At 38.5% G+C, this 27,046-nt stretch overlaps 1 protein-coding gene across 3 annotated transcripts in view; it reads left to right on the top strand.

Annotated features, from left to right (window-relative positions):
* The window catches only part of SH3RF1 (SH3 domain containing ring finger 1), a 187,550-nt gene that overhangs the window by 115,012 nt on the left and 45,492 nt on the right, over positions 1–27,046 (top strand). For all 3 annotated transcript variants that reach the window (XR_004438204.1, XM_033215655.1, XM_033215656.1), the window contains exons 3-4: positions 8,682–8,957; positions 9,791–9,886. Coding sequence is in view for 2 of the 3 variants with exons in the window: in XM_033215655.1 (XP_033071546.1) it covers positions 8,682–8,957; positions 9,791–9,886 (372 nt within the window). In the remaining variant the exon portion in view is untranslated. The remainder of the gene's footprint in view (positions 1–8,681; positions 8,958–9,790; positions 9,887–27,046) is intronic.

Here is a 27,046-nt window from a genome sequence, read left to right as displayed (position 1 = left end):
CTGCATGTGGCTGTTACCCATCCTCTTTAATACTAAAACATGTTCTCACACACCCCTCTCCCTTTGTGTTTCTGAATCTCCCTACCTTCCTGGATTTCTGTAAGGATTAGATAAGATGCAAGCAGAATTCCTGGTACATGGTCATTCCTCCCTGTTTAGTCCTACGCCCCAGGGTGAGGTTGGAGGCCTAGGGCAGATTCTTTGCCAGGAATCTGTTTTTCAAATAGGTAGAAACTTGACCTTTTCCCAGGAAATAGTCCCCATCCTGTGATGAGTCCTCAAGATGGTAACTCAAGTTACCACAGGGAATTTTCCCAATAAATATTCCTGCTCTCTGCAAAATACTATTGTAATTATTAAACATGTGATGAAACAGAAAACAAATATTCAGGGCAATGAGTGACACAAACTTCTTGCATTTTACTTTAGTGACTGCATTCTCTATAGCTATTTTCCCTTGGAGAAATTCATAAAATTTGTTTTTTTTAATGATATATCTGTCAGTTGGGTACTCCCTTTTTAAGGCCATCCGAGAGAAATGCTATATCAACTGCGTGACTATTTTCTCATAACCACCAAATGAGTTTATAAGGAAAATATTTATTTGCTGTAGTTTGCTACATAATTCGTTTCACATTTTTCAAATGCCAGCCGTTTGTTTAGTATAAGACACTCAACTACCCATTTCCAGAATGGACTATGTTTTAGTTCTAGTGTCTAGAACACAGTGAAGTTAATACCAATTCGCAGTGCTTGCTCACATTTCCTCAGGTTTTTCTGTAGCACCTTACCGTGCCCCAGGTTTCCCAGCAGCCTAGAAAATGGTAATAAAAATGTGTCTTTCAGTATTTCTGTACCTCCCATGTCTCAGAATCAAGTGCCCACCACCTACTGTATACTTGGGAGGATAGTTTCAAAAAGATGGATTAGCAGTCTACCATTCATGAGGAGTTCCCAGAGACACATAAATACATGTTTGTATATATTTTGCAGTTTGTGTAAAGCTGTTGAGCCTGTCAGTAGAATCGTCTTTTTAGTTGCTTTTCCTTTAGATGTGTTCTTTTTCCAATTACCCATCCACACCTTACCACTCAATCCACTGGAGATAACTATTGTTCTTTATTTATTCAGCAAGAATTTTTCAGAGACACTGAAGTAGGTACTCATGATACAAAGATGCATAACACGTGGTCCCAGGTCTCCAGGAGGTTACAGTCTAGCCGAAAGAAATAGGTTGTAAACTGAGTGAGATAAGGGCTGTGATAACAGTGTTCATAAGGCACCCTAGGTGTACATAAAAAGAGCAGCACCTTCTCCAGACTTGGGTAGGGGAAGTTTGGGAGAAGCTTCCCCAAGAAGGCAATGCCTGGCCTGGGTCCTGATGGACAAGTAGTGACTTTCACATCTGGGAAATAGAGACTGTCCTTTTGACCCACGCAAGGATCAGATCATTGATCTTGGCCTTATTTACACCTGATTCCAAACAACAAAAGCAGTCATCCTAGGCAGACATAAAAATCCAAATGAAAGAAATGCAGCATAATTATCAGGCACATGATGCATTTACAAGGTAGGGAGGTGGAGGGAGAAATGGACGGTTCTTGATGAATATTGGTGGAGGAGAGATGGCATGTATGAAGTTGGAGGTGATGACAGCAGACTGGATTGCTTGCTGAGGGTGGAAAATATGAGGTGGAACGGACAATCCAAATGGAGGGCCATAAACTCATGATTTAGATCATTAATGTGATTTAAGAGGTAATTGGGAACTATCTCAGATTGTAAAGACATAGGTGATATGGACAAAACCGTGTTTCAGGAATTATCCTTGTTATTGTGGTTATAGTTTGCTGGTTTTCATCCTACCTCTCTAGTTTCCTATATCTCTCTTTTTTCTGCCTCCTAAATATGGGTATTTACTAAGCAATGTCCCTTAGCCCACTTTTCCTGCAACACTGTCTTTTAAACATGCTCCTGAGTGCCCCCTCAGGTTCTCCTGTACTTGTAGGAGAGGAAAATCCAGGAGGTGGGACAAAGGGATTTCAGTTTGTTCTCTCTGTTTTAGTTTCTAGAAAAAAACATTTAATGAAGAGTCTAATAGCATTTTTTCATTTTTAAGTTTGGAAAACTCTGTTCGTCATTTTTTTTTTTCTGGGTGTTTGAATATACTCTTGACTTCAGCTAAGTTCATTATGCAAATGATTAATTAATGATGAGAGTGCAGCCCAGGGAAATTGGTAAGAAAGCTGCTTTATCTACTCTCCTTTATCTCTAGTTTTTTTCTTTTTCTCTCCCTCTACCTTGCCCCTGAAACCATTAATGCTCCCCCCCTCCCAAAACAGCAAGACTGCTGGAAACTATATTTGGCTGATTGCTGTTTGGTCAAGAGCTGAGTGAGACACTCCATTAGGGTTAGTGGATTGGATTGCAGGAGCTGACTAAGGAGAGGATGGAGGATGCGGAGTCCACAGCTGAGCATGAGCAGGGCAGCAGACAGCACAGAGTGTGTGCTGAGGAGCCACCAAACACTAAAAAAGCCCAAAGGCTGGCCTTGGTCAGCCCACATTCTTGAGCTAGCATGGAACTGGAACCAGGCCTGGAATAAGGAGGGAGGCTGGCTGGCTGCAGAGTCTACTTCTGGAGAAAGCTGAAGAAAATGAGTATGCAAGAAAAGGGGATACTGGGATAGTAGAATAAGGGCAAAAAGAATACATGTGAATGAAGAAACATGTTTTGTCTTCATTTCTGTTTATTTGCAGCTGCCATCCTCAAAGTGCTGGTAGATTTGATTAAGGTTAGTATGATTAGAAAATTTTATGTGGTGAATTTGGGGTAGGTAGGAGGTAGAAGATTAAGAAAATGATTGTCAGATAAAAATTCCCCAGCACAGTGCTTTCCAGAAATAAATGTTAAAGGAAAGAACAAATGAAAGATGGACGATTGTGGAATTATGGGATTCTCAGTCCCTTCTGATGTTACTTTGGAAGAATAAAACTTTTAATATTCGTCTTGGCCGTCATTGAAGTTGAAATATTTCAAGTGATGGCCAAATCATATTTGAGTGATTTGTCTGACGTAGATATCTTGAGAACAATACTTAGGAGTTATTAATTGTTAAAGAATCAATATTTTCATGAAATACTGTTATTATATCTTGACAGATATTTTACTTTGTAGGGAAAAGCCAACATGTTTTTTGTTATATGAAAGACATTCTTTTTTTTTTTTTTTGCTTTTTTTTTCTGGGATGGAGTCTCACTCTGTTGCCCAGGCTGGAGTGCAGCGATGCCATCTCGGCTCACTGCAACCTCTGCCTCCTGCCTCAACCTCCCAAGTAGCTGGGACTGTAGGCACATGCTAATTTTTGTACTTTTTATAGAGATGAGTTTTGCCATGTCATCCAGGCTGGTCTTGAACTCCCTAGACTCAAGTGATCTGCCGGCCTCAGCCTCCCAAAGTGCTGGGATTACAGGTGTGAGGCTACTGTGCCTGGCCCAAAAGACACTTTTTAAAAATTGTTTCTTCCACCCATTTTTGTACTTTCTGTGTGTGGTACTTTCTATTACTGTGATTTCTTTGTGCCTCAATTCTTTCTGGAAAGTTTCTGAAAGTCAAGTTAAAACCAGCCAGAGTTGATGCCAATTTAGATGTAACTGAGTTATTAAATTATACACATTTTATAGCTGTTCCCACTACAAGAGTATCTTCTAGATTTTCTTTTTAGTAGGTCATTGAATCTTTTTTACTTTATGGAGCAGTAAGAAATGCATGAAGGAATTTGAATTTAGAGAGGCTGTCTTGCATGTACATCTGGGTATTGGCATTTAGAGTCTATAAAATAAATTGGCAGTGAATGTTTTATTTACCTGTTAGAATCTCAGATCATCAAAGTAGCATTTTGCTAGATATATTGGAATAAAGCTGATGGTATGGAAATGGAAGTCTAAAGCATTTAATCAAAAATATTTATATGCAGATCACATGAGGATTTTAATATCTTAAAAGACAACCTGTATGTATGATTTGGAAACAAAAATTATTTGAAATGTAAAGCTGGCCCACTATCATAGTTGTTTTTTTAATGAACAATATAGTAGATGTTTATCGAAATGTATTTTAGATGCAGAAGTATTTTAACAGTTTCCCTGTCTAAATTGCCAAGCTTTTTGATAAAGCTGGCAGTGTGAATGACAGCCGCAAACCCAAGGTTAGACTGCAGAGTCGGTTTCTCTTTGGCTTTCTCTCCTTTTAAACCTCCCTTTCATGTGTAGCCAAGTGAAAGTCTCCAAGTGAAATGTAAGCTCTGTGGATCCTTGGGGGCCTTGGCCTGATGAGAGGATACAGAAGAAAAGCAGCAGTTTGGAAAGCCTGCAGAAGGCTTGGAGGGCAGAGGGCCCAGTGATGACATGACTCTCAGACCTTTCAAAGGAGATGAATGAGAGGGCAGTACCTCCCTGGGCTCCAGACATATTTTATCCACAGAGTAGTCCTAGGCTATCAAACCAATTGTTTTGGCTTTATCTTTCAGATGTTGCAAAAGGAAAAATGTGCTCTTTTATTGCTTTTCCAAGTCGTTTAACCGTTTATCCTTAATCATCTGCAGTCTGTGTGGGAATAAGTCTTTCAAAGATCACTGAACTTTGCTTGATTTAAAATCAGAATAGAATTCATTTTATTTAATGTGGGAAGCCTTCTTTTCAGAAACTTGACCCAAACTGGCTTTCTAGCCTCATAGAATTTAATTGAAAAAGAATACCATAGAAAAACACAGCCAGATGCACAAATGTTTGTTGATGGGTTAGATTGTCATAAGCTTTATGAGTCTTTGTGGTTACTGATCATTGAAACAATTTTAGCAGTCAAGATTTAGCAAGTGGGGATGAATTAATGAATTTTAAGTTGCATCACGGAAATGTAACCCTAGGCTAACCATAATGTTATCATAGTAAGCTTTCTCCTTGCCACTGGTCTATTAGAATACTTGATGATTTTAGGAACAAGTAATAGATTTGTTTTGTGGAAAAGTTAATAAGTCCATTAGGCCACTGGTGTGTGGAAGTGATCTGTAAAGAAATAAATTCTTTCAGTTCCCACATCAGCATATCACAAAAGAACCATATTGTGGGTCGTTTGGAATTTTACAGATCTCTTCAAGGAGCGGTTCAGAATGGTTTCTAAGAGTGCTAAATCTGTATCTTGGTGCATGGGTTTGGCTGGCATGGATTTGGACAGAGTGGGCCAAACAGAGCTAATTGAGGTGGGGAAAAAAACAGGCCGTAATGGTGAATAGAGTTATTTGTCACTGAGTTTGTAATGGGATTTTCAATTAATTCATGCAGGCTTCCAATGCCTTACATTAACCCTGTCAAGATGAACTACAGCCACATCTAAAATGCCATCCCCTATTAAACGGTGCATGTCAGTGAATTTGTAATTTCTTCTGTTCAACCAGAAGATGAATGGATTCTACTCAGAAAACAAATGTGTGCTTCAGAAACATTTCAAAATCCTGAACACTTCCTAGGAGGAACATTCATTGCATTGTTATATAGTGAATATGTATTAAAAATGTAATTGCTATGTGAATTCATCTGAAAGGGAAAGCATCCAGCTGTGGAGAGACAAATACATTGTCAGGTGCCCCATTTCACTGGTAAAGAGGCTTTTTATACTGGGTAATGATGATGATGACAATGATGATGGTTCACACATGTAGCACGTACTGGGTCATTTAAGGTGTGGCTTATATACGTGAATTCGCTAAATCCTCACAACAACCCAAATGAAGAAAGAGGCACAGAGAGTTAACCTGGCCCAAATCACACAGCTAGTAAGTGGGATTCACACCCTGCAATCTGGCTCTGGAGTTTGTGCTTCCAGCCAGTACCCTATACTGCCTGATCAGAGTCTCTTTAGCTATTGTACAAGAGTTTTAGTACAGTACTTGCCAGTTCTCTCTCTCTCTCTCTCTCTCTCTCTCTCTCTCTCTCTCTCTCGATTGCCGTGTTTTACTATTATTTCCTCAAACCTATTTTTGGAAATATTGTTGAGTTGTGATAACTAGCCTTGAAGAAATACATAATATAGTGGAGAATATAATGAGGCATCTGTGAGGGTAGAGAAAAATTAGAATTCTTCTTTCCCCAGAGTTGGACACTAATGTAATGTGACCAGAGTACACAGCGTTGTGAATGACCAGAGTTCCTGGTGGGCATTTCCTTTCTGGGCACAGCAGAATTGCTTACAAGAGTAGGTCAAGGCAGGGTGACAGGAGTGATGCCATTAGAGGCCAGATCTTAAGACAGAGTCTGAAAGTCAGAGGTCACAGGAGGGTGTCATTACTCCTGGAAGGCTCAACCTGTCTTCCCAGGACATTGGCCTCTCAGGGAAGTTCTAACTAACCAACTACAACATCGCATGGACTAAGCCAAGGCAAGGTGATTGCCAATAGCATTTTGAGAGCAATAATTAATATTCCTAAACAAATGTTTAGCAAAAGCAATTTGGCTTATAGGTAGTCCAGACTCTAAGTCTCTAAGTAGAAACCAAACTAATTTTTGAAAACTGTGTTATGAAGTTCTGTTGCCATTAAGGGTATAAAACTTTGATCCACTTTTTACAGGTTGGGGGGCAGACAATGATATAAGTAATGCTAACTATATTGCTCTACTTCATTGGAAACATTAAACTTAAAAAATATTCAACTAGTTGAGGCCTGTGCTGTGCACATAGCTGTCTGCCTGCCTGCCCACTTCATGTCCGTTTTCCACACTACTACCAGACTGATCTGTCCGGCACATGGGACTTAAGTCTATTTGTGCATTAAACACGTGAGTGACTTATCATTGCCAGAAGAACGTAGCAATCAAAACTCTTTCATACGTTTTACAAGACCCTCCATAAACTGGCCTCTGCCTACCTCTCCTTTACATTCCATAATTCTTATCCAGGAATACTGCATTCTTTATGCTCCCCAGTCCCTCTGCACATATGACTTCTTACCTCTAGGTCTTTGCTGGTGCTGTCCCCTCTGCCTGGAATGCCCTCACTTTTCTCTTTCATTCATTTACTCCAACCTTGATCTCCAACCTTGACAACTAATTCCTGTGCATCCTTTAAGTCTTGGCTCATGTGTCACTTCCTCCAGGAAGTGTTTCATTTTCCTACTCACCAAACACCAGAGACCTGTGTTCTTTGTCCCCATAAATGGTGTGCATATCTTTATCATTACATTTATTACACTGTATTATTATAGTTATTACTAACATTCTTTAAGAAAAGAACTGTCTTATTCTTCTTTAAGTCGTCAGCGCTAGCACATTGCCTGGTAAAAAGTAAAAGCTTGGGCCGGGTGCGATGGCTTATGCCTGTAATCCCAGCACTTTGGAAGGCTGAGGTGGGTGGATCATTTGAGGTCAGGAGTTTGAGACCAGCCTGGCCAACATGGTGAGACCCCCATCTCTACTAAAAATGCAAAAATGAGCCAGGCGTGGTGGTGCATGCCTGCAATCCCAGCTACTTGGAAGGCTGAGGCGTTAAGATCACGTGAACGCCGGAGGCGGAGGTTGCAGTGAGCCGAGATTGTACCACTGCACTCCAGCCTGGGCGACAGAGCGAGACTTTGTCTAAAAAAAAAAGTAAAAGTTTGATAAATGTTTTCTGGATGAGTGAATGAATAAAGACTCCAAAAGCAGGAGCCCTGTAATCTTGTTCAGGGAATTATTATAGACATGTTGGATTTGCCACTTATCTCCTGAATCAATGATCGGCAACAGCGCCCAGAGAGGTCAAAGATCTTAAAGTGACAACTGATGCTCAAGATTGGGCACCCCCAATGCCATTGAAAAATATCATATTAATCAGTTGATGACTAAATTGCACTGGTGGTTATGCACACAATTTTAAACTTGTCATTTAAAACAGTAATGCCATGCAGGAATATTAAATTTCTCATCTCTTAGCTTATCGGCCTAACAATGTGCTCTCTTCCAGGAAAGAGCAAAGTTGAATGATTTTAGACTCTAAAAGACCACAGGTCTATGCAGTTAAAGATTATAAACTTTGGGAGGGCAGAGACTGTGACTGTCTCACTCACTGTTGTATCCAGACTCATGCACAGAGTAGACCCTCATTAAATACTCGTTGAGCTTATGAAAGAGTAAGACCTACTGCCCACATTAAAAGCAATATCAGGAAGAGATTTGCCCAAAAGCCAAACTCTGATTTTTATCAACCAAGCTTAAAAGCAGTTAGTAAATTAATAAATTTGGTTGAAATTTTTCCCCTCAGTGTTTACCATTTATCCTGATGAATAAAGTAGTTAATGTAGGAAGTTAAGCTTGTTTTTTATGAGTTCTTGAGAGGCAGACCTGGCAGTCATGCTTTCATATACTGATAACCTCGAAGAAACAAGGCAAAACACCCACTAAGTTAAACTTAAGAATAAAAGCCTAAATCATGGCTGGTGCATGGGTGTCGTACTGTTCTTATGTCACTCTGGACAATTGTTTTGTGTTTTCTATTTATTGATAACACATATATGTTGTTTTTGTATGAGATGTTCTTCAAGAGGTACAGTGTGGATTTGACCTTGACTTTAAAACAATGACAATGCAGCTATATTTTCAGAGACATTTTAGGACCATTATTTTATAAAAATTCATCCCTCTTTTTTTTTAAAGGGTGTACCTCAGTTACCATGTGCCAAAGCATTATACAACTACGAAGGAAAAGAGCCTGGAGACCTTAAATTCAGCAAAGGTGACATCATCATTTTACGAAGACAAGTGGATGAAAATTGGTACCATGGGGAAGTCAATGGAATCCATGGCTTTTTCCCCACCAACTTTGTGCAGATTATTAAACCATTACCTCAGCCCCCACCTCAGTGCAAAGCACTTTATGACTTTGAAGTGAAAGACAAGGAAGCAGACAAAGATTGCCTTCCATTTGCAAAGGTAAAGGTAGAATGCGCTTGTTTTCTGTTTGCCAGCTCTACCTCTGTACCCAGATACATAGAAATATAGCTTGTGTTGCCTTTTGCAAAAAAATACAATAGTCTTGTGTGAACTATCTCACCGTGCTTCTGAAAACACCTAGAAGCAGTCTTTAAGTCACAAGGAAGGTAATTTTATGCACAGACTTCTTATAGGAAAGATTATTTTGGTTGATGCTCTATGTGGTATCATTTTCATATTTAGAGTCTGAATTTATTTCTAAGCCACTTTAAAGGGTGTATGCACCACTCAGGGATTTTAAAGTACTGAATTATGAATAACAAAATGAAATGTCATTACTTTCATATTTTATATGTAAATTTCTTTGCCTAAAAGCATACAGGAATATATCTGCCGAATTGATAAAATAGTTTGGAGTTTTAAGCAGAATATTATGATTTTTATGGAGAAAAGCGGTAGGATGTACATTTGAGTAGGCATTTGGTTTATTTTCAGAAAATGAGAAGCATCTGAGAATCAATCTAAAACAGAAGCTCAGGAGGCTAGGGTAGGTATCCTTCGAGGTTGCAATTTGTAGATCTTAACAAAGTTAGTGGCCAGCTCCCTTGCATAGAAGTTCATAGCTTTATAACAGTTGGAAAGGACACCAGGTGGGCTGGTAGCTACCATTTAATTCATTAAAACATTTAATCCATGTACTAAAGATATGTCATAGCATTTTTATTCTTGTACTCTTTAAAACATGAGTCTCTTTATTGAAAAGGAAAATTAAATGATAAGCTTAATGGTACAGCTTAATGATCAGGTAGATTAATGGTTTGCTGTTTCTTCAGGATGACGTTCTGACTGTGATCCGAAGAGTGGATGAAAACTGGGCTGAAGGAATGCTGGCAGACAAAATAGGAATATTTCCAATTTCATATGTTGAGGTAAGTTAATCTGTAGAAACTTGAACTGTGTTAATATTCAGCTTACTAAATAAATCTTAATTATGCAATTTGAGTATTAAGAAGTCCTCACAACAAAAAGCACCAGGAATGCCCTGTTACAGATCACTGGACAGATCAGGAAGAATTCCTCCATCCTATCCAACAATTATTGAAGACAGTGAGATACTTGAAACCCTTTACTTTTTCTCCCGCTAAAAGCATTCCTATGTCTTGTTAAATGTCACTGTATGCTTATTGTCAGTCACCTACACTATTTCCTGTTTATTCCATTTGCTGGCTTTGGTGGGAGTAGAAAGCTGATAAAGTTCTTAAGTAAGATGGAGATAAGTGTATTTGTTTATTTTTTACTTACTTCTTTGGTTACTTGCAGCATCAGCAGAACCAGAATAGTGATTTGCAAAGTAGGGCTTCAGTAAACATTTGTTAAATGAGTCAATGAATCTTCCTCCATCCCATCCCAGCAACTACTTAGCCCCCTTTCTCTTTTTAAATCAGCTTTGCTTGGAAAGCTTGTGGCCAAGCTTGACATAGTAAAGTCTTTTTAGAGAGTATGTATAGTCACATAGTTGTATTACTTTATTTAAAGAATAATACAAGCAGAACATAAACAAAGGAGTTACAATTCATAGTAAACTTTCATTATATCATATATCATAAACTAAATGTCCTTTGGGAATAAGAATTTCTTGCTGAAAATAAAATCGAAGGCATTTTCAAAGAATGTATAATGGCCCAGACAAACCATTCAAGGTTAGTTGAGTCCATGGAAAGCTTCTGGTAAGAAGTAAGGTCTTAGTAGATATCTGTGTGATGGATAAATAGGGGTTAACCAAGAGAAATGGAAAAGGTATCTTTTATGGCAGAACATCCAGACAGGGAGACCAGTATGTGCAAAAGCCAAAAAGTAAGAGAGAGCACAAGATTGTTTGGGGAATTGAAAGTAATCCGGTTGTTTAAAATATCAAAGCACGTATCTTAAGCATGTAAAAATGAAAAACCCACTGTCACTTATTTTGCAATCTTTTTATCTGAGGCATTTGTTTTGGCATGAAAACTAAAATGACAAGCTGTATCATTGTAGCCAGCACTCAGTTTCCTCCACAGAGAGTGAGATTGCCAACGTTTTCATAGAAAATCAATTTGACTACCGTATAGCCATGGGAAAGTAAGTCAAACCATGTATGAGTCCTGAATTTTATCCATACCCTTCAGATGTTCCTGTTTATTGAAATATTTTTTCCTCCTTTGAAAGCAAACAACAGAAAAAAACCAAACAACCCTTAACTCACAGGCAGTCCGTCCTGTACATTATGAATATATTCTAACTGTGGATCATGGAAAACTACAAGCACTTCCAAGTGTTTGAATAGTTACACTGAAGAGCATGGGTAAGCACAGGATTAATAATGAAAACCTGTCTTTACTTGTTAGCTATTATCAGTATTACATGCTGATACTTGGTTTGTGATACATGAAAAGGGATTACTATATTTTTGTTATTGGGCGAGTATAGAATTGTGCAGATAGGCATAAAAGATCCACCCATGGCAAATCCAGAGTCACTTCAAGTCACTTGACTCATTAGGATTATTTACTCTGACTTAAGTTGGAAAGATAAACTTCTGCCCAAGTGGAAAGTATTTTCATTCTTCTGCTTCTTTTCTTTCAAATGAACATTTTCCTCACTTGAACCAGAATCTTGCCATTTGAGATGTGGTAAACAAGTTGTCTATCTTTAGGAACCTATGAACATTTCTTTGATGTCAAGCCATCAGATTGAACTTCCTGGTAGGGAGCAGAGCATCTAGTGATTAGTGACACCTGGTTTAGCCCTTAGGGGAATAAAGTGGAGGCAGATTTCAATCGCAACCTACTGAAATTCAACTATTTCAATAATGTCGATTGTCTTACAGGGCATTCTTAGCTGTGGTAAAGCAAACTATGGGAATAAAAAACTGGGGCTTTTTCTTAAGTAATGGTCTTTCTCTAGCTCTGTAAACCTATTCATATTTGCCCCACTTCAGGGGCCAGACAATCCCAGTATAAAAACAAGCTGCATCACAAAAATTAGTAAATAATTCTCTTATATCTTATAAATAGACATTTAAGTCTCCATCAGTGTTAGGTATTGTACTTTTTTTGTACAGTCCTGCCAAAAACTCTTATCTCCCAGAAGTTTTGAGAAGACTGAATGAGATGATGTATCTCCAAGGGTCTGACACCACTATGTCTTATGCATAGTGGTTTGGAGCTCAGATTGGACCATCACGCAGAGGGTACCAGAGCATGGTAATAATCAAACAAAAGAACCTAGCTAGCATGTGTAATGAGAGAAGCTGAAACTCCCCCTCGACTCCTGCTGGCCGACTTAGGTAATGGATATGCCCAAGGAACTCGCCTGTGGCAGAAAGTCTGCACGGGATGGGCCGGGTAGGATTGTGGGCCTGGAGTAGAATCTCTGGGTCAGAGGTTCACATGTGGAGCTGTGGAATTAGGAGGGAAGGTAAACTGTAAGGAGCTGAGCGCTGGAGGTGGCTAAAGAGAGGATTGAGGTGGTGAGAAATGCTACTGGAATAGTTTGCCCTCCCTTCCTGTCCTCAACTATCCTTTTCTTTCTCAATGTCCTGTAACTATGGACTGTGATCTCCACATGCACTGGAATAAGGTGATAAAATAGTGGTTGGTGTATAGTGACTTGGAAACAAATCTACTTTTTTTTTTTTTTTTTGAGACAGAGTTGTGCTTTTGTTGCCCAGGCTGGAGTGCAATGGCACGATCTTGGCTCACTACAACCTCTGCCTTCCGGGTTCAAGCAATTCCCCTGCCTCAGTCTCCCAAGCAGCTGGAATTATAGGCATGTGCCACCATGCCCGGCTAATTTTGTATTTTTAGTAGAGACGGGGTTTCACCATGTTGGTCAGACTGGTCTCGAACTCCTGACCTTATATGATCCTCCTGCCACTGTCTCCCAAAGTGCTGATATTATGGACGTGAGCCACCATGACTGGCCAAATTTTTTAATAATGCAAAAACACTTTGCTTATTAAAGTAGAACACAGAATTCTTCAAGGCTTGCAATGGAGGAGAGTCTGGTTGGGAGAAGTGAGTAGGGGAAAGAATGGCTATATAAATGGCCCTGGATTCTATGCCTTGGAGTCCTTGTTGAGCTCTTAAGATAAGGGTAAGGGTTCTCTTGCTTTTATCACATTCACCCTTCCCCTCTGGAGATTCTTTCAGACCTCTATTTGGTCGAGCCTTAGAGGTTATGGGTTCTATTCAATTTAGACAGGCCCTTTCTTCACTTGTGTAAGCTGGAAAATAGTAAAGGTTAAAAGCAGTTCTTGAAGACACCATGCCAGGATATGTATAAAAGGGTGTATTTTTTAAGGACTGAGTACAGTTTTAAAAATAAAAATTTTTATTCTGCTTCTTTCTTTGTTCAAAAACACTAGTTTTCTATAAAATAGAAGGAAAGATTTTTAACCCCATTAATTCGGAGCTGACTCATTCATTCAAGTTCGGATGATATGATTCTTAGCAAGCAAAATATTTGAATGAAATAAGTGCTGAATATGGAATTTTGGATGCTTCCCAAACATAATTGTGTATTGTAGACTTATAGTGAGCTATAAATTTTTATTTATTAAGTTTCTCATTTTATTTTGATTCCTACTCATTTGTTTGAAATATCACCCACTCAGTTTTTCAACACCAAAAAAGTTATTTAGCAACTTTCTCTTCTTCTATAGATGATGAAAGGTAATGTGTAGAAGTCCTGAAGTTGTAGTGGCCTCATAGACAACTGTTCTTACTTGGTAGTTACTGCCAGAAACAAGGACTGCATTTCTTATTGGTTTAGATCTTGTGTCAGCTGTCACTTCTTCTGACAGACTTTCTCTCACATCATCTAGGGGAGTGCCTCCTCTTTACTTACTTTACCCCAAACACATACTGGTGCCATAATGGGAGAAAGCTTGGACTCTGGAGCCAGATGGCCAGGATTCAAGTCTTGACTCTACTACTAATTATCTGAGAGACTTTGGGCCTGGCTCTTCATTTGTAAAATAATAAGTTCCAGTGATACTTAAGAATAGTGCCTGGTACCAGCAAGAGCGCTATCAGTGATGGCTGTAATTATTATCACCATTTGTTATTATTATCCCTAGAAATTATTAACACTTTTTTCTCTCTGTATTTCCAGTTATTTGTTGATGTGGTTACTAGCTGACTCCTCACCCTCCATTTCCCCATTAGAATTCAAACTCCTAAGGGCTAGTTCCCCAGGGTCTTTGCACAGCACCTGCCCGTAGTAGGCTTTCAATAAATATTGGTTGAATGAATGAGCAACCTATGAACTTTTATAATGAAAGATTCTAAACCCAAAACAAACATGTTTGTAGATTTTGCCCACTTCTACATTGTTCAGCTAATTCTCCCATCATTCACTGCCTATGCGTATATCTTATCATTGGTTTATCTTGGTGTTATGTCAGGAAGTTACATTCTTCAGAACCAGCTGGTCTGTGTGACCTTAATGCAAGCTTTTATCCGGTGTTTTTTTTTTTTTTTTTTTTAAACTAGGCTATTTGGTCGTACCTAGTTTAGAATTTTCCCAAATGGTAGCGATACTGTATGGATTAGATCTTGTAACCTCTACTGGTTATTTATTTCTTAAATACAGTTGTCCCTCAGTATCCATAGGGGGTTGGTTTCAGGATTCCTTATGGTTTCCAAATCTGCGGATGCTTAAGTCGCTTACATAAAATGGCGTACTGCAGTTGGTCCTCCATTCCTTGGAGGTGGGGCCCTAAGATGCATGTGGAGGTCCAACTTTGTAGAAAAGAGACCCCTGGGGCTAGGGTAGGTCAAAGGATATAAAATCTTAGGTATGTAGGAGGAGTAAGTTCAAGAGGTCTATAGGGTGACTATAGTTAATAACAGTATATTATTGTATTCTTGAAAAATGCTGAGAGTGGATTTTTAAGTGTTCTCACCACAAAAAATGATACCTATGTGAGGTAATACATATGTTAATCAGCTCAATTTAGGCATTCCACAATGTATGCATATTTTAAAACATCATCTTATACATGATAAATGTACACAATTTTATTTGTCAATTAAAAAAATAAAATGTTAAGAAAAAAAGACTCCCTGATTCTTTCTGAGATGAATTTTCACCTATTTTCAATTTCTCCTTTGGCTTACTTTGAGCTGAGGTAGGATAGCCTTATTGTCAAGGATCCTCATTTTTAAAATAAGTTTATTGACATCAGTTACATACAATAAACTACATATATTTAAAGTGTACAATTTGGAGTATTCGTTGTATTCAACTTCTAGAATCAACCATAGACAAATCATGGGAGACATTTCTCTGGCTATGGATAGAGTGTGTTATCAGCCTTGACAATGGGAAGTCAAATGTGTAGGGCTCAGGGAGCACAAGTGGCATTAAAGGTGGGGGTGCTAGCTTCCTCTTCTAGGGTGTGAGAGAATTGTAAGATAATGTCTGTGTTCCAAAGAATAAGAAGTGGAAGTTTAGGTACGTGGTTTGAAGTTGCCAAGGTGACCCCTGGAGGAGCTAAGAATAACAATGCTAACTTTATTTTTTAACTAAAAGCCTTTCCTCTTCAGAATAATGATAGCAGAAGGGCACAATATTAGCCTTTGATCTAATAATCAAAGAGTTGACTGAACTATATAAAAAGATAGCATCATTTATACTTTTGGATTTTTTTTTCCTTTAGATGTATTATTTTCCTTTAAAATTAAAAAGTTAATGTTTATAAAAGAAATTTAGGGAGATTGTGGGGAAGTTGGGAAGAGGGAATTACTATGTTGCTTAGCATCCAAATTTCCCTTTCAAACCTGAAATAAAGAAATTTTTGTAAGTGAAATTTGAAGACATTGTTGAGAAGTCAGTAAGGAAGAATTACTCTGTTGCTTAGCACCATACTTTCATCTGTAATTCTGACTGACTGAATACATTGGATCTGCCTTTGAGTAGCTTTTTTTTTTTTTAAGCACTGTAGACTGTGTCCCATGGTGTAGGTTTTCGTATCTTCTGAATGCTATCCACTTGATACAAGTAATTATTGCTTTTCCTTCTGCCACAACGATAGAAGGAAAAGGAAAAATGAGCACTGGCTCCCGAAGTTCGAAAGGCAAAGGCAGGTCTCCTCTGAGCTCCAGGAACAGCTGTTTAACAAATATGGCTAAAGACTTAATCTAAAAAGGAGTTGTTTAGGTTAGGTAAGGATTTAGGGTAGTTTATGCTCCATCTATTATTCAGAGACTTCTTTCTAATCTAAGAGTTTCTTTTTGTTTTCCATCAGGAAAACATTGAGAGAGCTGAGATTGTAAAGATCGGTTAATGTTTATGGAGTTCTCACTTCATGAATGGACAGTTTCCAGTACTCTAGGTAGTTTCACAGAACATAAAAATGCAGATTTCCTGAATAGCCTTAATCAGAGGCCTAGGCTAATCACCACATGGTATCTAAGGTCCACAATGACTCCCTAAAGAATCGCCAAGTTCTTTAACCTGGCCATATTTTGCTACATGTACCAGGGCCCTCGCTAAGTTTACTGATCATTCCTGAAAAACATACCCTGGAATTGCTCTCTTTGCAGCTCATCAGGGATATTTCTTTGTCTGTATGGAAAGTTCATCTTCAAGGTCCAAATAAATACTATCATTTCTCATGAAGCCTTTCTTTCCTAATTTACGTATGCAACAAAACAAATTCTATGAAACGGAACCAAAAAAAAAAAAAACCTCTCTCCTTGCTTTGAACTTCTACGGTACCCCGTTTGTACCGTTCTTACTTGCCTGAAACATGCTAAGTGTATAATTTAGTTTGTTGATGATTTATTATTTTCCTGTGTTTCTTGAGAGCCGTATCTTATGTAAAGGATATTTTTAATGATTTTATTTCTACAATATAATCATATTCCAGAAAGTTTGGAAAGGAAATGAATAATCCTAAGTCTCATCATGTTTAATTTTGGTAAATATCTTTCCATTCTTTTTCCTTATGCTTTAATGATATTACACACATGATTTTGTCTCTCTCCATATAATTGTAGTACTACTAACATCAGTTTTTATGACTGTCTAATAAACACTGTAGTAGCTAACCTGTAATTTAATTATTTTTAACATTTTGTAGACAAATGTCTTGCTCAGGGGGACACAGAGCCAGGAATTGAGAAGGGAATCGTGGCCTCCACCCTGCAGTTCATTGCTTCCCTAGACCTCTGCCCTGCCCTAGTCTCAGAGCACATTCAATAACTAGCATTCCTAATGGTTGGGCAGAATCACTATTATTATCTAGCTTTGCTTAAAAAGTGTATAGGGCATTTTAATGTTTCATAACAAATTATGAAACATTTCATTTTCTCACACCTAAAAGGTTAATTTTCAGAAATGAGTCACTACTCAACAATTTTAAATATCTGAGGTTGCCTTTTTTTACGAGGAAAATCACAAACTAATTAAAACCATGATTTTAATGTCTTTTAAACTTTTTATTATTTTATTATTTAAATATTGTATTATTGCGATATACAAGCTAAATTTTTCTAGTAACTAAAGCTTTAATAAGCAGAATAGGTTTGTTTTAATTAATCAAGTGTTAAGTCATGTCTTATATCATGTAAAAAAGACTGAACGAATATTCTATACTGGTCCAGCATGTGTGTGCATGTGTGGCATATAAAATGGCTTGAACAGGAGCATCTTTATTACATCAATGGCAACAGGCTTCTCTAGAATGAAATGGAATGTTTTAGGAAAGTATTGTTCCTAAGTGTTATAAAACAACCTTGCTTTTTATAATAAAGTTTAGTGATAATGTACCTATAAGGCTTCACATATTTGTGGGGCAAAAATTCCTCTATATTTTAAGAAGAAGGAAGATCTCAAATGAACGTGCGAAGTCCTGATGGTCAATATCCTTGATACAGTATTCTGTTTCTGTCCCAGATTCCCTCTTGGTGATCACCATTCCCCCACCCTGCCCCCCATGAACATCCACACGTGCTTTAAGTATCCAAGGCAGGGGAAATACTTGTTCACTGATTTATTAACTGATTACACATCACTGTGGAATTTCTGTCAGTGTGTCATTTCACATTGACAAATTTTCACTTAGAATTAATGACAATTCCATGTTCATAACCTCCTGAGATACATGTGTATTTCTTTTATAGTATCCCTACATCTGGTAATCAGGTTGTAGAAAATAAATTTGTCATTGGAATGATACTTTTGGCTAACAGACATTTCTGATTTATGGTGTGCATTTAGTGAACAAATATGTAATAGAAAGAAGCATATATATATAAAACTGCATGTATTGTCAGATCCAGTAAACAGTGAAGTGAACTGAGACCAATTTAAAAATTATCCATTGGTCTCTCTCCCCAGCACCATGAATAGACTGTACATCTGTTGCTCCAGAAGTAATAGGTATTTGTACCACTTTATACTTAATTTTCAGGATTGAACTTTTAAATTTGTATGCACATTCACTGTTCACAGTTGGGAAGGTGTTTTCTTCCTTTGCGATTGCTGTCTTCTCTGCCCAGGCCTTTCATCTTCCAGGAACTTGGTCACATCTTTTATATCTTTACTGTTTTGCATGTCAGTTATTCCCTTTCCCCTGGCTATCCTTTAATACCGGAAAACGATCAGCTTTTACTCTCCCCAAAAACCTATTCCTTGACTACACTCCCCTCAAATTATGATTCTACCTCTTTTCTTACTTCTGCTAACCTTCTCAAGAGAATTGCTTATCCCTGCTCTCCGCCTCTGCTTTCTTACTCCCTGCAGTTAGTGTTAGCCTCTGGTCCCTCCAGTCTCTGAAATTTTCCTCATGTTTGCTACAAACTGACTTTTCTTGGCTCTTGTTTTTGTCATTTTGTCCTCTCAATAACATCTACCACTATTCTTTTCAAAAAATATATTTTTTAGGCCGAGTGCGGTGTCTCACACCTGTAATCCCAGCACTTTGGGAGGCTGAGGCAGGCAGATCACAAGGTCAGTAGTTTGAGACCAGCCTGACCAACATGGTGAAACCCCATCTCTACTAAAAATACAAAAATTATCTGGGTGTGGTACACGCGCCTATAATCCCAGCTACTCAGGAGGCTGAGGCAGGAGAATCGCTTGAACCTAGGAGGCGGAGCTGCAGCAAGCCAAGATCGCGCCACTGTACTCCAGCCTGGGCCACAGAGTGAGACTTGGTCTCAAAAAAGAAAATAAAAAAAAAATCTGTATTTTTATTACAGATTCAGGGAGTACATGTGCTGGTTTGTTACATTGGTATTACATGCATATTGGTGAGGTTTGGGCTTTTAATGTACCTATCACTCACATGATGACCATTGTACCCAATAGGTAAATTTTCAACCGGCACCCCCCCTCTCATCTTCCCACTTTTGGAGTCCTCAGTGTCTATTATTTCTATCTTTATGTCCAGTTATAAGTGGGAAAATGCAGTATTTGATTTTCTGTTTCTGAGTAATTTCACTTAGTATAATGACCTCCAGCTCCATCCATGATGCTACAAAAGACATTATTTCTCTCTTTTTTATGGCTGTGTAATGTCCTGTGGTGCATATATACCACATTTTCTTTATCCAATAGACCGTTGATGGACACTCAGGTTGATTTCATGACTTGGCTATTGTGAATAGTGCTGCAGTAAACATACAAGTACAGGTGTCTTTTTAATAAAATGATTTCTTTTCCTTTGGGTATATACCCAGTAGTGGAATTGCTGGGTTGAGTACACTATTCTTAATCTCTCTGAAACTCTTTGCTTTTTTCATTTCTGGGGCATTGGTTGGATGGTTGGCCTGGGAAACTTTTCAAGGTCTTTTTTCTTGTAGATTCTGAGATTCTGAGGCCCTTTTGCTTTTCCTGTTACCCTACTATTTTCTTCTCTATTATTTCTTCCCTAAATCAGAGATCACCAACTAGTACGATCTCCATGACTTTTATGCTTGACTTAGAGTGATTTTTAAAAATTAGTTGTTAAGATATAAACTCAGGAGGTTTTACATAAGCCTAATTTCCAGCTTTCCTTAAAAAAAAAAAAAAAAAAAAAAAATCAGTTGACCCTGCCAAGCAGTTGTCCATTGAAAGAAAGCAGACACTCCCCAGTTGACCATAGTTCATTATCATGTGCCTGCCATTCTCTGTTGGTCTCTGTCTGGCCTTCTTCATTCATTGACCTCAACTGCCCAAGCTAGGCAGACACGTGAATTTGCGCCTCCTATCCTTAATCCATCATGCTGTTTCTTAGGTCTTCTTTTATCATGAGTCAGAAAAGATGTGTCTCTGTTTCTCTCATTTAGTACTGTGCCTGGCTTTTAATAGTCACTCAAAAAACATTTGGGTGAGTAAAAGCCTCCATTAGGTTTGATTCTGGTCAGTGAATACCTGAGGACCCTATTCCCAACACAGAGGTCTTTGCCTATTGAGTATTTTGAATGGGATATTTTTGTTTGGGTTGAGAATAGGTGTTTGTACTTCACCTAGGCATAACACTTTACAGATCATTAAGTCCCGCTTCATGTTACAAATGAGAAATGGGAGGCATACCCAAGATCAAGTGACTTGCCCAAGGCAACAAAGCAAGTTAATGGCAAGCTGGGACTGAGTAGTAAGAATAACTCATGTTCATATAGCACTACACATGTTACAGAGCACTTTAACCCATGCTCGTTTCTACCTGTAAAATTGGTGTCACCTTCCCGTTTTATACAGCTAGAGAAACCAAAGCCGTGGAATTTATATGGTCCACCCAAGGTTACTGAACCAGTGAGGACAAAGACCTAACTCTAACCTAAACCTTTCGGTGTGAAGTTCAGGGCTTTTCCTGTGGTTTTCTCTGACAGTCCCTTTTTCAGCTGCCTAAGCTAAAATTCTTTCTAGGCTTTTAATGACATGCACCCTCTTTTTATACCTTACACTTCAAAATCAGAAACTGAACAAGAAAATTCTAGTTTATTTTGTTTCTAATGGATAGGGCCAACAAAAGTGAAGATAATGAAAATAAGTGAAGAGCTATGTAACTGATGTTTCACCTTCCTAACCTAGTGGAGCCAGGTAGTTAACTTTGAAAATCCTTTTCCCTTGGCAGGATGTAGCGAGGCTTGTATTAGGAGTCCGTATTCCTCCCTGTCCTGCTTAAATGAGTAACCCTTGTAGTTGCTACCAACGCACTGCTTCGGGACCCAGGAGGCTTCAGAAATGTGGGCCATAGGGGATCAGGGGAGTCATTTCAGTCTTCTTTTCTCTGTTGAGCAAATACTTTGTGCTTAATGAGCCTCAGGGGCACAGCCACCCTGTGTTGCAGCTTCTTTCCGTGCAGGAGCTGTGGAGAGTCTAGAGCTAGTGCCATCCAATGCACATGCCGCTGTGGAGCAACTTGCAGTGAGACTCATCCAAACTGAGTGGGATGGAAGCACTGTGTTCACACTGGGTTTCAGAGACATAGTACAGAAAAAGAATGTAACGATCTCAGTACTTTTTTACATGGATTACATGTTGAAGTGATCATAGTGTAGATATATTGGGCTAAATAAAATATATTATTAAAATGAGTTTTACCTATTTCTTTCTGTCTTTTGAAATGTGACTATCAAAAAATCTAAATTCCAAGTGTGGCTTATATTATATTTCAGTTGCATAGTGTTGGGCTAGAGGCAGCACTTCCCTACCTTGATAGTTCTAAGAGACAAACATTTTTATTCATTCAACAAATATTTACAGAGACCTTAATGGAGCTGTTACCTGAGGGAGGCTTTCATATCAATTTTAAAAGACTCTTGAGTAATCCCTTCAGTCTCTGAGTAACTCCTCTTCTGTGGGTAAGTTTTGTATTATAAATGAAGACTGAGCTTGCTTTTATATTTAGGTCATCCAAAAACAAAAACCTTGTTACCTAAATTGTAGCGAGAATAGGAGACAAATGGGAATACCAGTTTCTCATTGCCATTATGGAGCATTTTGCAAAGGACTCTAATGTGAGACAAAATATTTTCATGTCTGCCGAGAGGATGTAAATGGGCATGAATTTCCATTCCATAGCATTTCATTCATTCACTGATTTTCTTCAAAGTGACTGACTTATCTGGGGAAGGAACATTGGACTCAGTGATGCAGTAGAATGTTGAAGTGCTACATTTAAAACATGGCATTTCAAACCAGAGAGGAAAAGATGGACTGTTATTTAAATGATGATAGGACAACTGCTGAGTCATGTGGAAAAACAAAGTGCTAAGTGCTTTCCCGACCTTATTCTTTATGCAAAACCAGATGGGCATATGGTTCACAGACGGAGATGTAAAAAGAAAGAATGAAAAGAAGGAAACATTTAAAACTAGGAAAAAATGTAGGTTTCTTATTTAAAACAATTGTGGAATTAAAAGGTTTTTAAAGCATGATGTTAAATCAGGATGCAATAGTGGAAAAAAACGGATAATTTTGACACATAAAATAAAAACTTATCTATAACAAATCCATGAAGTTAAAAAGAAATTAGAACAATATTTTAAATTTAATAGACATAAATATATACACACATATATACACATAAGTTAAAGAGCACTTTATATAATATAGAAAGTGTATTTATGGCGAGGCGCAATCACTCACGCCTGTAATCCCAGCACTGTGGGAGGCCGAGGCAGGTGGATCATCTGAGGTCAAGAGTTCGAGACCAGCCTGACCAATATGGTGAAACCCCTTCTCTACTAAAAAAATACAAAAATTAGGCCAGGCACGGTGGCTCACACCTGTAATCCCAGCACTTTGGGAGGCCAAGGCGGGTGGATCACCAGGTCAGGAGATTGAGATCATCCTGGCTTACCCGGTGAAACCCCCATCTCTACTAAAAAAATACAAAAACAAAATTAGCCAGGTGTGGTGGCGGGCACCTGTAGTCCCAGCTACTTGGGAGGCTGAGGCGGAAGAATGGCATGAACCCGGGAGGCAGAGCTTGCAGTGAACTGAGATCACGCCACTGCACTCCAGCCTGGGCAACAGAGCGAGACTCCATCTCAACAGAAAAAAAAAAAAAGCAAAAATTAAGCGGGTCTTGGTGGCACTTGCCTATAATACCCGCTGCTCAGGACGCTGAGGCAGGAGAATCGCTTGAACTCGGGAGGCAGAGGTTGCACTGAGCTGAGATTGTGCCACTGCACTCCAGCCTGGATGACAGAGGGAGACCCTGTCTCAAAAAGAAAAAAAAAAAAAGTATTTATATCAGTCTATAAGAAAAATACTAACAATCCAATAGAATATGGATAGAATATGGAAATAAGCAAATCCTAAAAAAAGAAAATAGATGCTTAATCTCATTAATAAATAGAAATGCAAGTTAAAACAGTATAATACACCTTGTTACTTCAAAAAAATGATTTTTAAGCTTACACTTTGATCTAGCAAATTCCACTTTTAGGAGCTTACCCTGTGGATGTGCTTGTACAAGCCTGCCAAGACATAGTAAATGGCAACATCTCTATAAAATGGAATACCATGCTATCAACCTGTCCCTATTGATATGCAAAGATGTTCATGAAATATTGTTTCATTAGAGAATAGAATGGATTGCTTGGTTTTATTTGTGTTAAAAATCAATAAAGTAGATACATGTGTAACAACATCTACATAGAAAATGAAAGATATGTTTTAAATTGTTAAATGGAAATCCATCTGGGAAGCAGGTTGGGAAGAGACAGATGTGGGGAACTGGCTGAGGCCTTTTACTTTTTACTTCATAATGTTCTATACCAGGGGTGTCCAATCTTTTGGCTTCCCTGGGTCACACTGGAAAAAGAAGAATTGTCCTGGGCCACACATAAAATACACTAACACTATTGATAGCTGATAAGCTTTAAAAAAAAAAAAAAAGGAAAAGAACAAAACCTCAAAAAAATCTCATAATGTTTTAAGAAAGTTTACAAATTTGTGTTGGGCTACATGTAGAGGACCGTGGGTTGGACAAGCTTGCTGTAGTGGGTTGTGAATTAAAATAATTACTTCTCAGATCTACTGTTTGTATCCTGTAGTGCTTAGAAGCTACAGACTGATTCATCTGTAAAGCTTCCTATAAAATAGTAACTATTCTGCCGGGCGCAGTGGCTCACGCCTGTAATCCTAGCACTTTGGGAGGCCAAGGCGGGAGGATCACGAGGTCAGGAGATCGAGACCACGGTGAAACCCCGTCTCTACTAAAAATACAAAAAATTAGCCGGGCGAGGTGGCAGGCACCTGTAGTCCCAGCTACTCAGGAGGCTGAGGCAGGAGAATGGCGTGAACTCGGGAGGCGGAGCTTGCAGTGAGCAGAGATCTCGCCACTGCACTCCAGCCTGGGCGACAGAGCGAGACTCCGTCTCAAACAAACAAACAAAAAAATAGTAACTATTCAACTTAGTTCTCATTAAAAATTTTTCTCTTTAAAAAATTATAAGTCCCGTCTTTTAAAAAAAGGCTATATTCTCTCTAGCAAAGAGGGCAACTATACACAAAAAAGTTTATTTTAATATTTCTTAACCTGCCTTGTTATTATTGATATTATTTTTGTCAGTATATCATCTCATATTTATTTATGCTTCTGATAACTCAAAAACACATTCTTTCTACATTTTAGACTTTTCTCCAAAAAGGAGCATAAGAATTTTAAGAGTAATAAATATTTTAGAGTCCCTGCTTTTATCTCCAGTATACTGAAGTTTACCTTATATCCAACCTAAGTCTTATCAAAGCTACTTACCAAATGCTTGGAATAAGGTATTTTAGGATACAAATTTATTTTGCAGGTGATGAGTGCACTCCTAACATTAAAGGTCATGGTTAGATAAATGTCACAGAAAGCTGACACTACTGAGCTCAAACATTCATACATGAATTTTATCAAAATTCTATTAAAAGCTATCAGATTCTTGGTTGTTGTTACCAAAGGTTGTTATACTTACAGCAAAAGCTGCTTTATGTTTCTGCCTGATTTACTTAATGCCTCTACAAAATAGTCTTAACTTTATGATTTTTCTCTGGAACCGATACAGGAAGCAAGGAGCAGTGTTTTTTAATACTAATATATGCGGCTTCAGAAGAAATCTCAAGTAATTTTAAAGTATGACAACATCTTGCTAACAAATATTACTGTCCATGCATAAAAATCAAATGCAGAAAAAATATGCTAGGCTATTTAGAGGAATAGAAATGAAATAGAAAAATGAAACTTGTCCATTTAAAGTGAGATTATGCATTATACATGTGGAGAGTTAAAAGAGACCTAAAAATCATTTGCTCCAACTTACTTTATAGATGAGGAAGCTGTGAACAATAGAGGTAAAATGGCTCCCTTAAGGCCCCAAAGTTAGGTAATGGCTGTGCTAGGACTAGAACTGTGGTCTTCCACTTGCCAGTTGGCTTGTTGTACCACTCCAGGATGTGTCTACCTGCATACACATGCTTCTGCATAAATTTTTCTAAGCATCCAAACCTATGGTCCAGCAGTTCTACTCCTGGATGTGTACCCAATATCTAGGTGGGAGCTTATGTCCACCAAAAGACACATACTGGATTATTCACAGCAACATTGTTCTTAATAGCCACCGTCTATTGGAAGGAAGGAAGGTAGGAAAGGAGAAAAGAAAACCCACATGTTAATCAGCAGTAGAACGGACAGATAAATTATAGTATATTTACACAATAGAATATGACACAGCAATTTAAAAGAGAGAACTACTGACTCATGGAGCAATATGGATAAATTTCAAAAAGCATATTGTTGAGCAAAAGTAGCTAGACATAAGAAATTATGGAAAGCACTGTGTTACTTTTATGCCTGTTTGTAAGCTCCTTGAGAGCAGAGACCGTTTCTCTGCATTTATAGATCTTTAGCACCAAGCACATTATTCAGCACATAATTGGTGCTCAGAGTCCAGTCATAGTGGCTCATGCCTGTAATCCCAGCACTTTGAGAGGTTGAGACGGGAGGATCGCTTGAGCCCAGAAGTTCGACACCAGCTAGACATCATAATGAGACCTCATCGCTATTAAAATTAGCTGGGTGTGGTGTTGCATACCTATAGTCCCAGCTACTCAGGAGGTTGAGACAAGAGGATCACTTGAGCCCAGGAGTTCGAGGCTGCACTGAGCAATGAATGTGCCACTGTACTCAGCCAGGGCAACAGAGTGAGATCTTTCCCTCCAATCCCCCCACCAAATAGATGCTCAGTGTGTATTTATTTTAATGGAGAATATATGATATGAAGAAAGACACAAAGGAAGCACCCAGTATTGTTCTGTTGAGAAAGCAACAGGAAATATCGGGAATGATATTTTAATCCTCAGATGTTTATACCAGAGGACAGCATATGGAAACCTGAAATACTAACACAATGTTGACTCTATAACTGACAGTTGGCCAGCCAAGTATGACCATGACGAGATTATAGTAATTTTTCAGAACCTTTCAAAACAGGCACCACTAATGGAGCCTATTGTTTGACCCCAGAATTAATCTAAACATATCAAATAGATGTGATGGTTTCCTCTATTCATATTTTTGGCCTCAATGAGAAGAAAGTCTTCTTAACTCCCTCCCCTACTTCTTACTCACTGGTACAGGAGTGCTGAGTTGATCAGTCAGATTCCAGCACACTGATTAGGTTTGTGCTTTCAAAGATTTGTTTCTAGGTGTCTAAATAAACGTCTGGTTGAAGAAGACATTCTCTGGCTCGTTTTTCTCCAGTATTGCCAGGTGCGCTGGCCCTTCATTTCATGAGGGTGTTGTGTTTGGGATGGAGGAGATGAAGTAGCTTTTCAATCTGCTTTGTTTCCAGGCTCCTTACACCCAGCCTGTGCAGGAAAGAGGACCCTACCCGTCCATGGTTCACTGCAGTTTATTAGAGCTCTACAGTGAGGTTCAGGCCACCCCCACCATAGTATAAAACTTTACTTTGCTTCATTTGGGCTTTTTATTCTCAAGGTGGGATAGCTAGACCAATAAAGGATTTGTAAATTCTAGATCTCCTGGCCAGTTGCCATGAAAATGCTTTTAATAGGGCCACCCTTTACTAGCACCTCATTTTCATCCCTGAACACACACCACT

The sequence above is a fragment of the Trachypithecus francoisi genome, unplaced genomic scaffold (assembly GCF_009764315.1).
Source record: "Trachypithecus francoisi isolate TF-2019V2 unplaced genomic scaffold, Tfra_2.0 Lachesis_group1, whole genome shotgun sequence".
Lineage (NCBI taxonomy): Eukaryota > Metazoa > Chordata > Mammalia > Primates > Cercopithecidae > Trachypithecus > Trachypithecus francoisi.
The sequence above is the reverse complement of the archived record's forward strand: the minus strand, read 5'-3'. Positions and strand labels throughout refer to the sequence as shown.